The following is a 14,953-nucleotide window of genomic DNA, read 5'->3' as shown; positions in this document are numbered from 1 at the left end:
GCGCCGGCCGCCTGCCCGCCGCCGGATGGGAGTAGAGGGGAGGAGGAAGGGGAGAAGGGGAGGAGGGGAGGAGAGGCTGGATCGGATCTGAGGGAGGGAGTTGGAGAGGAGCTATATCTTAGGGGGAGTTGGAGAGGCGCGATCTTATCTCTAAATATATTTAGTCTGGGACTTAGCCGATCAGAGATGGGAGAAAAATATTTACTCCCGGTTAGTAACTCCAACCGGAACTAAAGATAAATTTTTAGTCCCGGTTTGTAGTATCAACCGGGACTAAAGATCTAAATGATCTTTACTCCCGGTTGTTACTAACAACCGAGACTAATGTGATTCGGCGCCCTGACATGGCTCTGACAGGGTATAAACCGGGACTAAAGATTTTATAACCGAGACTAAAGATCATCTTTAGTCCCACCAAAGATCAAAATTTTTATAACCGAGACTAAAAATAATTTTTAGTCCTGGTTTTTACTAGAACCGTGAGTATTGTGGAAATCAGCTGACCGAGCATCGATTATTTCTCTAGTAGTGGTGGTTGAGTTGACCGTACCCCTGGGCATGTTGTTCGGGTTCGCTGGACGCTGGCGCATGACTGCGGACAGGTATGCTTCGTCACTAGTGTTTCATGTCGTACGCTGCTTGGTGTAGTGAGTTTCGTTTGAGCTCGAAGACTTCTAGACAGCCATTGGGTACATTGCTCATGTATTGGCTTATAGATACAGAGAAGAGAAACACAAGGATAAATTGTATCGGAATTATTAGAAAACTTCTGCAAGGTTTTTCCCCCGAAATTTTCAGATTTGTAGCCATCGAATTACCTCAAGATTTATATATGTGGAAAAAATTGTTAAAAAGAAATTTTCACATGTCACGTGTAAGATCTCGGTACTATCCAACTAAACCATAGTTAAATACAAGTATTGTATATGTTATATCGTAGTTTCAGTGTAATTACACTTCAATTATATTATAGTTATATCTTAAAGCTTTTTACTCAAAAAACTTACGACAATTTTCAGATACTCCCGATTGTATTTAGGGCTCTATGCTAATAGCACTGGTGGAGAAATGATCTTTGCTAGGTCGACCTAAAACCACAATAATCCCGGTTCCAAGAAGAACCGAGACTAAAAATGATCATTAGTCCCGGTTGAAAACCCCAGGGCCATTCTATGATCTTTAGTTCCTAAAAATCCCTGTTCATCCCCTGTCAGATGAATGTCAGGGGGGCGAGGATCTTTAGTCCCAGTTGGTGTAAGATCACCAGCCACTTTAGTTGCAGTTGGTGATCCCAACCGGGATTAAAGATCACCACTTTAGTCCCGATTAGTATTACCAACCGGAACTAAAATTCGAAGCGTAATATATAATCCCTATCCCTTATCCTCTCCTCCACAGATCGAATCTATCCCCCTCTCTTTCCCTTCCTCCTCCCCTTCCTACAGATCAGATCGATCCTTCCTCATCCCCTCCATCCCCTTCATCATCCCCTCCCCTCTCCTCGACCTCCTCCTCTCCCCTTTCCTGCCCATCCTGCCCTTCCCATCCGGCAGCTGGCGGCCGGCGGGGCCACGCCCGGCGGCGGGCCGGCGGCGGCCGGCCAGCGGGGCCACAGGCGGCGGCAACGGCGTTGTTTTCTCTCTTTTTTAAAAAATTTATGATTTATTGGATGGATCTGAGATGTATAACCTGTGATGTATTTGATTTGTGTGTAATTTTTTAGGATTTGTGTGTATATGTAACTTTAAGATTTGTGATGTGGATTTGGGATGTTACTTTATTTGTGATGTGGATTTGGGATGTTACTTTATTTGTGATGTGGATTTGGGATGTTACTTTGATTTGGGGATATGCATCCCACTTAATTTGGGAGAAAATAAAAAAAAAGAAAAGGAGACCGTGTGGGACTACCGCTATTCTCTCTTTACACCCGGTAACCGGGACTAAAGATGTTACCAACCGAGACTAAAGATAGATCTTTAGTCCTGGATTCGTAGTCCCGGTTGAGGGTTACGAATCGGGACTAAAAAGCACTTCTTCACCAGTGTAGCAAGGCCAATAATAGAGCCAACCGTTGGCTTGTTGTATCATCAATAACTAACTAGCTAAAGGCACATACGTTGCAGTGGATATTATATAAGATATAAAAGCAAAAGCAAAAAACAATTAAAAATTTATAACAATTTGGCGTATAATGACATATTCAAAGCAAAAACATTTACTTGTAAGACCTTATGACCCCACATGTCAACTTGTGACGTTAGAGACAGACTTGGATACCACCATTAATATTATTTAAAAAGTAGTATAGACACTACTACTGAATATGTTGGTGATAATTTGTAACTCCATGGTGTCGATTCTGTAAACCGGCATCCTGATAGCAGCACTGATGAGTTGGCTTATTGCTGTATGTTCTAAAACTGACGCATTTAAGGCCTACGAAAAAAAAAAGAGCTGATCAATGCGTTGGCTTGAAGCTTACCGTCACCCCAAGATCGATTCAAACATCCAAGAATTAAATCGTCACATCACGGAATCAATATTCATGTATCATCACAGAATAAATATCCAAGAACATAGAGTACCTGACATCCATGAAAGAACAAAATCATAGTATCACAAAATCGCGTAACACATAGAGGATATCAGAACTCAGAAAAAAGAAGAACACGGATAGAGAATCCAAGATCACCGCCACCGCTTCTGCTCACCGTGATGCAATCCACTGCCCTTCCCCACTGTTCCCCCCGCACCACCCATCGCGTGGATCCGACCATTCCCAAGCTCACGGCAGCGAGATCGAGTGGTCCCCGAACTCGTAGCGGACGGATCGGGCTGCCCTCGAGCTCATGGTGGTTGGAACACGGGGCCAATGAAAGCTCACCACCACTATGGGAAGAGCGGCACCACCAAAGAGGGAGGGCGTCACCATTAAGAGACAGGAAGAGATAGAGAGGGAAGTGAGGTGCCCAAGAGAGAAAGAGAGCAAAGGGAGAGAGGAGAGAGCACCACCTCCGAGGGGTGAGTGCTAAGTCAGGAGTGAGAGCAAGGGGAGGAGAATGTGAGGGGAATGGAAAAATGATAATGACGAACCAACAGAGACAAAGGATAAGGACGGAGGTTTGACCAAATGAGGTGAGGCTCGGCTTAGCAGATTAGGGTGCCGATTTTTTTTTTTTTAAAAAAAGGCACATATAAGTTTATTACATTTGTCTTTTTTTTAAATGACACAATATAATGTGACAACTTTATATGTACGAATTTTTATTAAGAATCAAAATTGGCAATCCTGGTCGAGTCTGGCTGGCCTCATTGTTGGTAATCGAGTAGGACCGAACATGAAGGACGAGCACCTGGCTGAGGACGGTGTCAGCCATGTGTCGCCCCATGCGCCATTGCAGTGTTGTTTATGGGTCTCATCGGTCGTCCAAAAGCTGATTATAAGTCTTAGCTGTTTATTAGTGATTAGAAAATAATTTATGTATAAAATTTCCATATATATATATTCTTAGTGACTTAAAAGCCAATGTAAAAGAAACACTAAATTAAAAATATCTCATACTTAAGTTTTGGCTTTGGTTATTTTGGGCAACCGATGGCGCTGAACGGCGAGGACGGTGACGGTGTGCTCAAGGTTGGCGATGTTCAGGGGGCGGGAGAATTTCTTTTCTGATCAAGACGAAACTACAGCATCGCCGCCGGCGCCGGCGCCGCGGATATATGTACCGCCCGCTCTCACCGGAGCACCAACGACGCTATGGCCGGCACGACCACCGAGAGCAGACTCCACGCTGCCATGCCGCCCCTGCTCGCGCTGTTCTCCGGAGGCTGCTCCGCGGCCGGCTGATTGTCGGGCTTGCTGTCCGGCGAAGGGGACGGATTTGTGGCCTGAGCAGGTGCGGGTGCAGGTGAAGTGACCGGCGCCGGTGAAGGGGCAGCCGCGCCGCCGCCGGAAGAGACGTTGACCACCACATCCAATGGCATTAGCACGGCGTCGATGAGGTACACGGCGTGGGGGTCCGCGTCCTGGATCGTCTTGGTCACCCGCGCCACGTTCCCGGACGACGACGACAGTTTCACGGTGGCTCCGGCGCCGTCGTCGTCCTCCTCGATGGTGAGGTTCAAGACCTTGCCTCCTCCGCCGCCGTCGGTGGCCAGCGTGTTCACCTCCCCGTTGATCGCCTTGAGCGCCTCCTCGGAGAAGTGCGCCGCGACGGCGTGGTACAGCAGGAGCGCCACCTTCGCGTCGGCGGTGAGGCCCCTGAACGCCGGGATGAACGCCGCCACCGCGTCGTCGGCCGGGCAGAACACGGTGAACCCGCCGCCGCCTCTCCATCTCCTCCGCGGCGTCGTCGGAGATGACGAGGCTGTCGAAGGAGAGGCACCCCGTCTTGTACATGGGACTCGCCGATGCAGGTGTGAAGGGTGGTGACATCACTGACACGCAGAGGAGCAGCAGGAGGAGGAAGAAGACGGTGGAGGCGTTGAGGGTTCCGGCCAACGCCATTGTCTTGTGTTGAGAAGGTTCTTTGGGGGAGACCGGGAGAAGAAGGGTGGTTTGGAAGGAATGAAGGGTGATCAAGGAAAAAAAAAATCATGTCAGATCTGCTTTTGTTCTTCACCTTTTGAAAACCATCCAAAAAAATGATATTCTATTCGTCTCATTTTAAGTGCAGATGTATGTTTTTTTGTCCAACGATTAAATGTCCGTTTTATCTGAATTTTTTTTAAAAAATAAGTCACATATTTTATATGTGTTGTTCATGTTTTATCATTTAATAACAATAAAAATACTAATTATAAAAAAAATTAAATAAGACGGACGGTCACACACGATTATACTTAAAATGGTTGTCCAACCGACATCTATGGTAGATAATTCCACCGCAAATATGGTTTATTTGTTGCTAAATCTGCGTGCTGCCACTGCTGCTTCTTAGCTGGTGGCATTTGTTGACAGTGAATTTCAAACAACTGGAACAACTGGGTGTGCATGCTTGCATATGGTAGCTAGGGTGAAAAAAATGTGCGATCTCAGCTTTGTTTTGCATGCCAATTCTCTGAGTGTCATGAATGCCAGTGAGTGAGATTAGGACCATTATTTGTGATTTTACGAGTAGAATGACAAAAATGGCTTCTCTTCATGACGGTTTGCATAAAAGGGGATGCAGTGATGGAAATTTGGTCAGTGCAAATATGTAGTGCAGACCTAGGATATTAGGAGTAAAAAATTTTATTCAGGTTGACATGGACAAATCTCGAACATTAATTTGTGTATAGTTTTTATATTTACACTACACATGGAGTTTGCAATATATATATTTTGGCAAAATCTAAATAGTGCATATGCACCATTTAGTCTTAACGGGTGCACACTTATTCAATCAATAGCTATACGTGAGAAATTGTAACTTATTACTCCCTCCGTTTCACAATGTAAGACTGTCTAGCATTGTCCACATTCATATAGATGTTAATATGTATATATATATATATATATGCGTATAGATTAATTAACATCTATATGAATGTGGGTATTGCTAGAAAGTCTTACATTGTGAAACGGAGAAAGTAACTACAAGTGCAGTGATTTACAATCCGATTACACCGTTGTATTCGTTGTAATAAAATTTTTATATCAAGATCCCACATGATTATGTTCTTAAAAAAAGTTATAAAATACTTTTATCATATATCTAAATTACTTTTAGATTTGATTAAATTACATTTTAGAAAGTAAATTCAGTAATCAAAATAAAATAAAAGTAAACTATCACGTCACTAAAAGTGTATCCGTTGTGGGGATAAAAACACGGGTCTATCTAGAAATTAAATCTAATTATAGAGCTAATTAAAAACAACAATCAAAATAAAAACACTCACAACATTGGGAATATCTAAGAAGTCATTTGATCAAATCTAAAAGTAAAAGTAATTCATGTATATGATAAAATTAATTTATATATATATATATTAGTAAGAATATAATTATGTATTAACTTGCTATAAAGTTTTAATTATAACGAATAGTAGTATAATCAAATTTTAGATCATATAAGTAATATTAAAAAATTGTATTTGAAGCTTAGTTATTAAGGATTTTTTTTCACTATTGCATTGTTGGATACCCTACATGGGAAAAAGATACATGCTATTCCGCAGCCATGCCATATGTGAAAAAGAGTATATTTTTGTAGTTGATTAGGACTAACTAGTGCACATGCACTCCTTTAGTTGCGTCCATATATTTTCCCAACATTGACTAGTAACGTGTACTGTACTGAAATTAAGAAGTGGTGACAGGCTAGGATTTTTTTTTTCACTGAGCAACTTCAAGGGGGATCTCTACCCCGATCTCTACCTCCTCTCCCTCCCCTCTCCTCGATACCCTCCTGCCCTCCCCGGCCCTCTCCGTAGTGGGCAGCGGCCGCGCGGCAGCGGCGCGCGGTGGTGTGTGGCTGCGCGCCATGAGCACCGTGGCAGGCGGCAGTAGGCGGGCGGGCGGAGGGGAGGGCGGTAGCAAGCGGAGGGGAGGGTGGCGGCAGGCAGCGGATGGGAGGGTGGAGGGGAGGGCAGCGGAAGGCGGAGAGGAGTGCGGCGGCAGGCGGGCGCACGGGCGGAGGGGAGGGGAGGGAGGCGACGGCCCGGAGAGGTCATCGCCTCATCGGCGGCTCTGATGAGCGGGCTAACCTTCGGACGCCGTGCCAGGGCCGGCGCTGGAGACAACGATGTGCAGATATGTGTTGTTTTTTTTTATGTCGTTCTAAATGTGTGGTGTCGTTGTAGATTTTTTAAGTTGTTTTTGTGAATTTGTGGATGACTAATTTTGTTGTCGAGTATGTGAATTTGTGATGTCAATGGTCTGTGAATTTGTGATATCAATTTGATCATTGAATTTGTGATGTTGGTGAGTTTGGCTGTAAATTTGTAATGTTGGTGAGTTTGGCGTGAAATCAATATGTAAACAGCAAAAAAACAATGAAAAAACAGACCATCTTTAATCCAGGTTATTTCAATCGGGACTAAAGATGGGCATTTTTAGTTCTAGGTTGGGTGTCCCAGTTGCATTCTCGGGATCAAAGGGATTGCGAACCGGGACTATAGATGGGTTCCCCAGCAGTACATAATTACCATTATAATCAAATGGTTAGCAAAGTACGAATATGCATTTACAAATTAACAGCTTGGATCGTTTCTACTGCTAGTAGATTACTACCATAACACCATAACGGGTCTCTTCCAGTGCACCATTTGATTTGATAGAGAACCCGAGAGCTTGCTTCTCCGAGTGCACATCCATGTCTTCACAAGCATTAATTGCTACGAGTTGCCTCAGCGAAGAATGAAAACTTAGGGATCATTTGGAGGAGCTTCTATCAACTATAGCTTCCCACATAATCTTCAGCTTACCCAAACAATCCAATTGTTAGCTACTTCCTCCGTTTCAGGTTATAAGACGTTTTGACTATGGTCAGAATCAAATTGTTTTAAGTTTGACAAATTGTATAGACAAATATAGTAATACTAAATTAGTTTTATCAAATTAATAATTGAATATATTACTACTTTTTTAATAAACATGATCAAATTTAAAGCAGTTTGACTTTGACCAAAGTCAAAACGTCTTATAACCTGAAACGGAGGGAGTAGATTCTAATAATATATAGTTATAGAATTCAAAAATTAAACTAGAAGCCAGAAGCTAAAAAACCGAGTTTCTTAGATTCTTAGAATCTTAAGCTCTCCAAACATAGTCTTAATGCATGGGTTGTTGACGCATCGATTCCGTTAAACTTTTGATCTATATGGGGAGATATGAACTCTCTAAAAAAATTACAGATTTGAAGGTTAATTATGTTTCTGACTTAAAAGTTTTGGAAAGTCGAAAGCTAACGGTCAATACACCGTGTGTCAATTAAAAGGTTTTTTTATTCGTACAAGTTTATCATTTCGAAATTTCTATGTGTTACTTGAACGTTCAATCTCAAAGTATTGTGTGGGCCAAATGAAAGTTACTTGGTTATGCTTTTTGTAAATTCCTGTTCAGTGTTCTAGCTTGTTTAATTAGGTCGATAATTAAAACTAGTGAGAAGTAATAATAATGTGAAAATCCATAAGCTTAGCCACGTCGTCAGAAAAGTTTTATCAGTCGTTCAAATGCATTCAATTGATATAGTGTCGACCCCATAATGTTGCACAAGCAAGTGAGATGAGCAAAACCAGGAAATATGTGGCCCCTCCCAACGACAGTAACGCCTTCCTCCTGCTGTCCACCCTAACAGCTCACCATGACACTCCACATCTCTGCATCCGGCATCTTAGTAGAAGGTGACGGTGGCAATGGCAGCCGCGACACCGGCAACGGCAGCGCACCTCTTGAGAGCACCGGCACCGGAGAAATCGGCGTCAGCCGCATCGGCAGGTCCATCGGCGACGGGAGACACCACGGTGGCGAACGGCGTAGGGGGGATGGACACCTCGTCGCCACCAGCAGGCGCGGAGGTAGCCACGGTGGTCGTCGGCGCGGCAGCTGGTCCGGCCTTCCTCGGTGCCGATGCGACGGTGGGTGCCTTTGCAGGGGTGGCAGCTGCCGTGCTCTTCGATGGCTTTGGCGATGGCGACTCCGCTGGGGCCTGCGCCGCCGCGCTGATGGCGGCGGCGGCTGTGAGGATGTAGAAGAGGATGGCGACCGTGGCGCGCGACATCGTGTTATTTGTTAGGGATGGATCGATGTCGGCGCCGCGGCAAAGAAGAGGGAGGAATGTAGGGGTTTTTTCCTGGCTTTGTGGGGTGGGTTGGAAAGGAGACAAGTTGAGGAACTTATAGGGGTGGAGTGGCTTGCTGGTGGTGGCAGCTGGGAGGGCTGAGAGGATGAGAGGAAATCGTGGGAGAATTTCTGGAGGAGATGCGTGTCCCGGGATTGGTGGCTGCCCGGCTGTTGCGTGCCAAATTTTTGAAACGACGAACGAACCAACGGCTTCAGCTATTCAACAGTAGATGGTGTACGCAATGCAATGGCCCATTTGTACCGGTTTTGCTAATTAGCACGTAAGTGCGACTTTTCCAAGTCTCAGGCGCGTGCCACGTGGCGGGCCCTCGTACGTCCAAGCGCGCCCGTTTCTTTTTTCTTCTTTTTTCACAGCTGTCGTGTTTCTTTTTTTTTCTTTTCGCCGTTACACTACTGCACGCGTGTAGGAGTAGAAGTCAATATTGAAAACTTTTAAGTCAAGATTTAAAATTTTTTAACTCAGATTTGAAAACGTTCAACTCGGAGTTGAAAACTTTCAACTCGGACATGAAAACTTTCAACTGGAGATTTCAAACCTTCAATTCAAGTTTAAAAAAATCAAGTCAGGATTTAAAAACTTAACTCAGGTTTGAAAACTTTTAACTCAAATTTAGAAGCTTTCACCTCAAAATTCAAAATATTTGACTTAAATTTGAAAACTTCCATCTCAAAATTCAAAACATTCAACTTAAATTTAAGAAACTTTCAACTCAAATTCAAAACTCTCAACTGATATTGAAGATGAAAGATTGAATTTATAAAATATCGCAAAAAAAAAAGCATGCGCGTGTGTGGAAAAAAAGAAGCGATTCCAAAAAATCCGAAAAAAAAAGTGATCTAAAAAAGAAAATGAAAAGGTGACGTCAAAATAGGAGAATCAAAAAAAAAAAAGAACGCGTAGAGACGCCGGCTGGCGCGCGCGCCAGCTCCTCTCCTGGCGCTAACGCGCGCGCTAGCAGCCCCCCATTTGTACACCTACCGAGCAAATGGACCTATTGGGCCTCTATGTATTTTTATTAGTCAAAGTGGACTTATTCCTTTTTATTAGGATAGGGAAATTCCATTTAGGCCTAAACATTTGCATCACTCATAAGTCCAAAGGAGCTGTTTGTATGAATTAAATTTGAAAATATAATGTTGATTCGTTTTTTTCTCACAAATATTCGGGATGTAAATTTATTAGCAGAAATATACCCTCGATCTCGCACAACTGTTTCGTGAAAGTGACGTGGACGTGACGACGCAAACGGTCTCGCACGATGAAACTGCGACACTCTGAATGGCAAAATCGAGGACGTACGTGGTGGCGGCGTCAGACCACGCGGTCTCGCGCGGCCAAACTGCGAGACCGAGCAGTCTCGCTCGCTCACCGGGCGAAAGCGACTGTTGAAAATGGTTCATTAGTGATTAATTATTATTATTTAATCATTAATTAGAGTAATTAATCACTAATTAAGCAGCACTGATGGACGAGACATTCGGTCTCGCTGATTCCTTACGCGAGACCGTTCACTCTCGCTATTTCATATTGCGATTCAGCGCGGTCTCGCGCTCCCACCGCGCGACACTGCGTGCGTCGTCACGCTCTCGTCACTTTCGCATAACGATTGTGCGAGATCGACGGTATATTTCTGCTAAAAAGTTTGTATCACGAATATTTCTAAGAAACAAACGAATCAATAGTATATTTTCAAATTTAATTCCTGTTTGTATAAGAGATTCAGAGTACACTAAACCATGGCCATGAAAGCATGAATAATTGTATTACTACTAAATTTTATCCAAAAAAGGTTGAATTTCTAATTATGTGTGGGACCCAAGTCACCCAACAAATTTGTAGATAAAGATATACTGCCTCCTAACCTCCCATCTTTCCATTTCCATCTCCTAATCTTCCTTTAGTTTAAATACTCTATCTGTTTTAGGTTATAAGACGTTTTAACTTTGGTTAAAATCAAACTATTTTAAGTTTAACTAAGTTTATAGATAAATATAGTAATATTTATAATACTAAATTAGTTTCATCAAATCAATAATTGAATATATATTTTCATAATAAATTTATCTTGGGTTAAAAATATTACTACTTTTTTCTACAAACTTACAAATTTAAAGCAGTTTGAATTTGACCAAAGTCAAAACATCTTATAGCCTGAAACGGAGGAATATGTACATGCAATATGGTTATTAAATAGGGTTATCATGATCATTTGTATGTGCTGCTAATATGTTTCTAATCTATAAAAATGCGTAATTATTCTGGGAAAAAGATAGTAAGTGCTACTTCATGTTGTCATGAGAAAAGGGACGCCTGAAGTATATTACTGATTGACAACGGAGAGCTCAGAACTGAATAAACATCATCTCCAATTAAATAAGTGTCCAGTATCTGGTGCTTGATCGATTACCGTCAGTACGGTCTCACATGAAATAAACTCGATCAAGCACGCACACATAATTACATCAGCGATTCGACATTATCATACACATACACTACAATATGCACTTGGCGCATCATAGCACAAGGACCTGCAGCCTTAACCGTGCTTCCGCAGCTATATTCAGCTGCTCCTCGTTTGGGTTCTCTCTTGCTGCAGCAAGAGCTTCGGCATATGTAACCGCTTCTTGCTCTATCTTCTCAACCTCAATCTTGTCGATTTCGCTCTGACATAAAAATGTGTAATGCTTAGTTCAAGTGACTGATCAAAATTCAATGCAGAATGTCATCAATATTCATTGAGTGAATATCCTTCATAGTAACGTTGTAAGACCAAATGATTTACAGATCTCCAGAAAGTTAATCCCATTATACTATAGTAAAAGTTGTTGCTGATTTTCAATATCTATACTCCTTTAAAAGAGTATATAAGTAGTGGCGGTCAATCTGCCATCCCATCTAAGTAGTTTGTACATATTAGCCCTTGAGCTTCATAATATCACGTAAGTATACATAACAGCTAAATCTAAATGGTTAGCTACATATAAAATTAAACTAAAGTGAGTATTCTCTATAAATAAAGGTGGCCAACATATTTCAGGAAAGATATGCTTTATTTATTTTGGAAATATTATCATATTTTTTTTCTTTTAGCCATAGCAAAGCACGGACATTTAGCTAGTGTATCATGGTTTTCAAGCACCATTACATTTATATACTACTGACTCAATTACTGGCTTAAATTTATACATGATAGAGTATTATATCCATAATTTTTTTAAAAAAGTTTTTATACAGAGAATGCTATGTTGCAACTGTATCCTTACTCCTTAGTAAAAAAAAACATAGGATGGCATACAACAATGACAATATCTGAACTCTGGTTACACTTGAATCAGTCAAGAAGTACAGCCAAGAATGTGTACTTACAGTTGATTGAAGTGCTTCCAATTCAAAAGATGATGGCAAGCTACCATCTTGGAGTTCACCTGAAACATTCTCCGAAATTTTTTCGAATAATGCCATCAACGAACCTATCTCAAACTCCATATTGGAGACATCCCCTTGAAGATCTTCTACTTTCTTATTTGACGTCTTCACCTCCCATTCTAATTTCTCTAATGATGCTTGCTTGTCTGCAAGCATAATCTACAGAATAAAGTAGAGAACAAACATGTCAGATGAAAAATGTACAGGTACCTAACACAAGAAAAGAACTCTCAGCACACAAGAGTTTACCAATGTTGAGCATATCATTATCAAGAGATCAGTGAGTCAGTAAATTAACAAGTTGATTAAAAAGAACTTCGTATGAAGTATACATATTTTATTCAACTCAATGACAAAATCTTGAATCGTCCAAAGGATGGTAGGGTCGCACAAGATGGTTCCCTCAACTCATTTAAGAGTGTTGAGGCTCAGAAGGTTGAAAGCATGTTCTCATTCCCCATGCCTGTGTAAACCTGGTTTGGACAGTCCTAAAGGCCGTATAATCCTCATGGACACGATAACAAGCCACAGTAGACAATTTCAGAGCATATTACTCTCTAATCCCCCTTGGGGACTATATTATTAGTTAGCGATCATCGAAAGTAACACTCACTCTGTTCTTTTTCCTGAAAGTAATGTCGCTCTGGGAATGGATAGCTTGAATAGGCACGTTTTTAGTGCTGCTTGTTATTATATATCAACAAATCATATAAAAATGTAAGGGTAATAAATCTAAATACTTTCATGAATATGACTGGTCAAAATTCTAAATAATGATTGTGGCATTGTGTAAATTATAGGACAACATATGAAAAGAACTAGGGTAGTAATGGAAGAACAAAGCAAAGAACCGCTATTGGTAAATTCAAGAAACAATACAAAGCAGTACTGGTCCAGGCAGCTGCCCTATAGTCTCTTATTTGTCTCTGATTTCTTGAATTGAAATCAACATGACAATTTAATGCTGGTGTAATCATCCCATTCCTTTCTTTATTTTGTGAGTACAATGACAAAGCAAACATTCTGTAGAGATCAGAATGAGCACATTAAGCATGATGCGCTGCAGCAATGTGATAGTACAAACATACTAAGTAATGCTCTACACATAACAATAAATTGGAAGAATTAGTAGATAAGCATCTGGAAAAGGAGGGTACTAGTTCACAGATGGAAAATATGACAATGTAGTGGCAGGTGGGCTGCTGACTCACCTTCGCATTGTGCAGCTGAGAATTGATAGATTTGATCAAACCTTCCTTGTCAGCAACCTGGCGTCTCAGCTCATCTACTGTCGAATATAATGTATTCATCTCACCCACCAAACTCTCCGCGGATTTCAGTGCTTCCTCTTTCTCAAGCAGCGTCTTTTGCAACTCTTCGATCTGCTCACGCAGCAAAACGATCTCATCCTTATCCTTGGGTTTATTTTCTCCCCCCAACAGACCGACTGGCGCAACCGCGCCATTCTCACCATTGGAGTCGGCGGTGCTCTTCTTGCCCGTCTCTCCAGGATCCCTCCGTTTTTTCACCGACACACTTTGCGGCGACTTCACACTCTTCAAATCAGAACCCTACAAGAACAACCCATCCATCATAGATGATCACTATGAAAAACCAGAGACAAACACTTGGAGAAGATTCGATCTATGTCATACTTTTGTCAACAATGCCACCAAATTTCAAGATCTACCTCTATCTACAAATCATAGCAGCACAAATACAAACATTATTAGTCGGAACAGGGTCAAAAACACATATCTGGCCCCATTCCCCATTGCAAATCCTGACCACTAAACCCTGACACCTGAACCACTAACATTCACAAAAACCATATAAAAACTCCAACACGGGCAAACTGGCACCAGAACGAAACTACCCTATCCCCGCCATCCAAAACAGCAAATGGCTAAAATAAAATAAAAAAAACAAAATAAAATAGAGAGAGAGAGAGAGCGCGCGCGGCGAGCCACCTTCTTCGCCGGCGCCGGCGTGTACACCATCGACGCGCGCCTCGAGTAGGACGGGTTCGACCTCCGGTCCTGCATCCATCCCACAAACCAAACCAAAAAAAAAAAAACAACACGCATCAGACATCACGCGAGACGAGATCTGCGCCCCCCCTCCGAAACCCGCCGAAGCGCGACTCACCATGAGCGACTCCACGAGCGGCACCATCTCGACGAGGTTCTTGAACAGCACCCGATCCACGTTCCCCCCTCCCTCGCCACCGCCGGGGCCCGCCTCCGCCTCCGCCGCCGCCTGCTGCGGCTGCGGCGGCCTGAGGGATCGGTCGAGCATTCCGCCTCCCCGTTTCAAAATCCCAGACCGAAACCGAAACGGACGGGGAATGGAATGGGATTTGGTTTGGGAAATTCGTTTGGGGTTCGGGTGGGAATGGGACGGATGGATGGGGGTGGTTGCCCGGTTGGGGTCGGGGGGGTTTAACGCCACGAGCCGTTGGATTCCGACCCGGGCCGCTTTTATGAGGGCTTGTAGGTGAAGAAGAGAAGAATGCTTTAACTGTGGAATGATGCTGCTGCCTTTGGCAAAGGGAAAGGAGGCACTCACTCTGGCTTGTGGGGACACTGGTGATTAGTGACACAGGTGCTTCTATGCTGATCCAATCATGATGGATTTGCAATGCTTTTTAGAGCATGGGTTAAGTGGTGGGTGGAAGGATGGAAGGAATGGATGGTACCGTACTTATTCTCTGGAGTGATGATTTTGACACCTAT

At 42.7% G+C, this 14,953-nt stretch overlaps 3 protein-coding genes across 3 annotated transcripts; all 3 read right to left on the bottom strand.

Annotated features, from left to right (window-relative positions):
• Positions 1-3,738: 3,738 nt before the first annotated feature.
• On the bottom strand, positions 3,739-4,510 carry LOC112939320 (fasciclin-like arabinogalactan protein 1). The gene is made up of 2 exons (XM_026026253.1): positions 4,450-4,510; positions 3,739-4,370 (listed from the first exon to the last, which is right to left on the bottom strand). The coding sequence occupies exons 1-2, from the start codon at positions 4,508-4,510 to the stop codon at positions 3,739-3,741; spliced, it is 693 nt and encodes a 230-aa protein (XP_025882038.1).
• A 3,621-nt stretch (positions 4,511-8,131) lies between these two features.
• On the bottom strand, positions 8,132-8,860 carry LOC4340771 (anther-specific protein BCP1). Its single transcript, XM_015787100.3, has one exon. The coding sequence runs from the start codon at positions 8,706-8,708 to the stop codon at positions 8,322-8,324; it is 387 nt and encodes a 128-aa protein (XP_015642586.1). The 5' UTR covers positions 8,709-8,860; the 3' UTR covers positions 8,132-8,321.
• Positions 8,861-11,141: 2,281 nt separating this feature from the next.
• Positions 11,142-14,584, bottom strand: LOC4340770 (protein MICROTUBULE BINDING PROTEIN 2C). The gene is made up of 5 exons (XM_015785944.3): positions 14,367-14,584; positions 14,189-14,257; positions 13,430-13,789; positions 12,159-12,377; positions 11,142-11,455 (listed from the first exon to the last, which is right to left on the bottom strand). The coding sequence occupies exons 1-5, from the start codon at positions 14,514-14,516 to the stop codon at positions 11,306-11,308; spliced, it is 948 nt and encodes a 315-aa protein (XP_015641430.1). The 5' UTR covers positions 14,517-14,584; the 3' UTR covers positions 11,142-11,305.
• Between the last annotated feature and the right edge of the window lie 369 nt (positions 14,585-14,953).

This window comes from Oryza sativa, chromosome 6, assembly GCF_034140825.1.
Source record: "Oryza sativa Japonica Group chromosome 6, ASM3414082v1".
NCBI lineage: Eukaryota > Viridiplantae > Streptophyta > Magnoliopsida > Poales > Poaceae > Oryza > Oryza sativa.
Note: the sequence above shows the minus strand (reverse complement) of the source record. Positions and strands in the feature narration are given on the sequence as shown.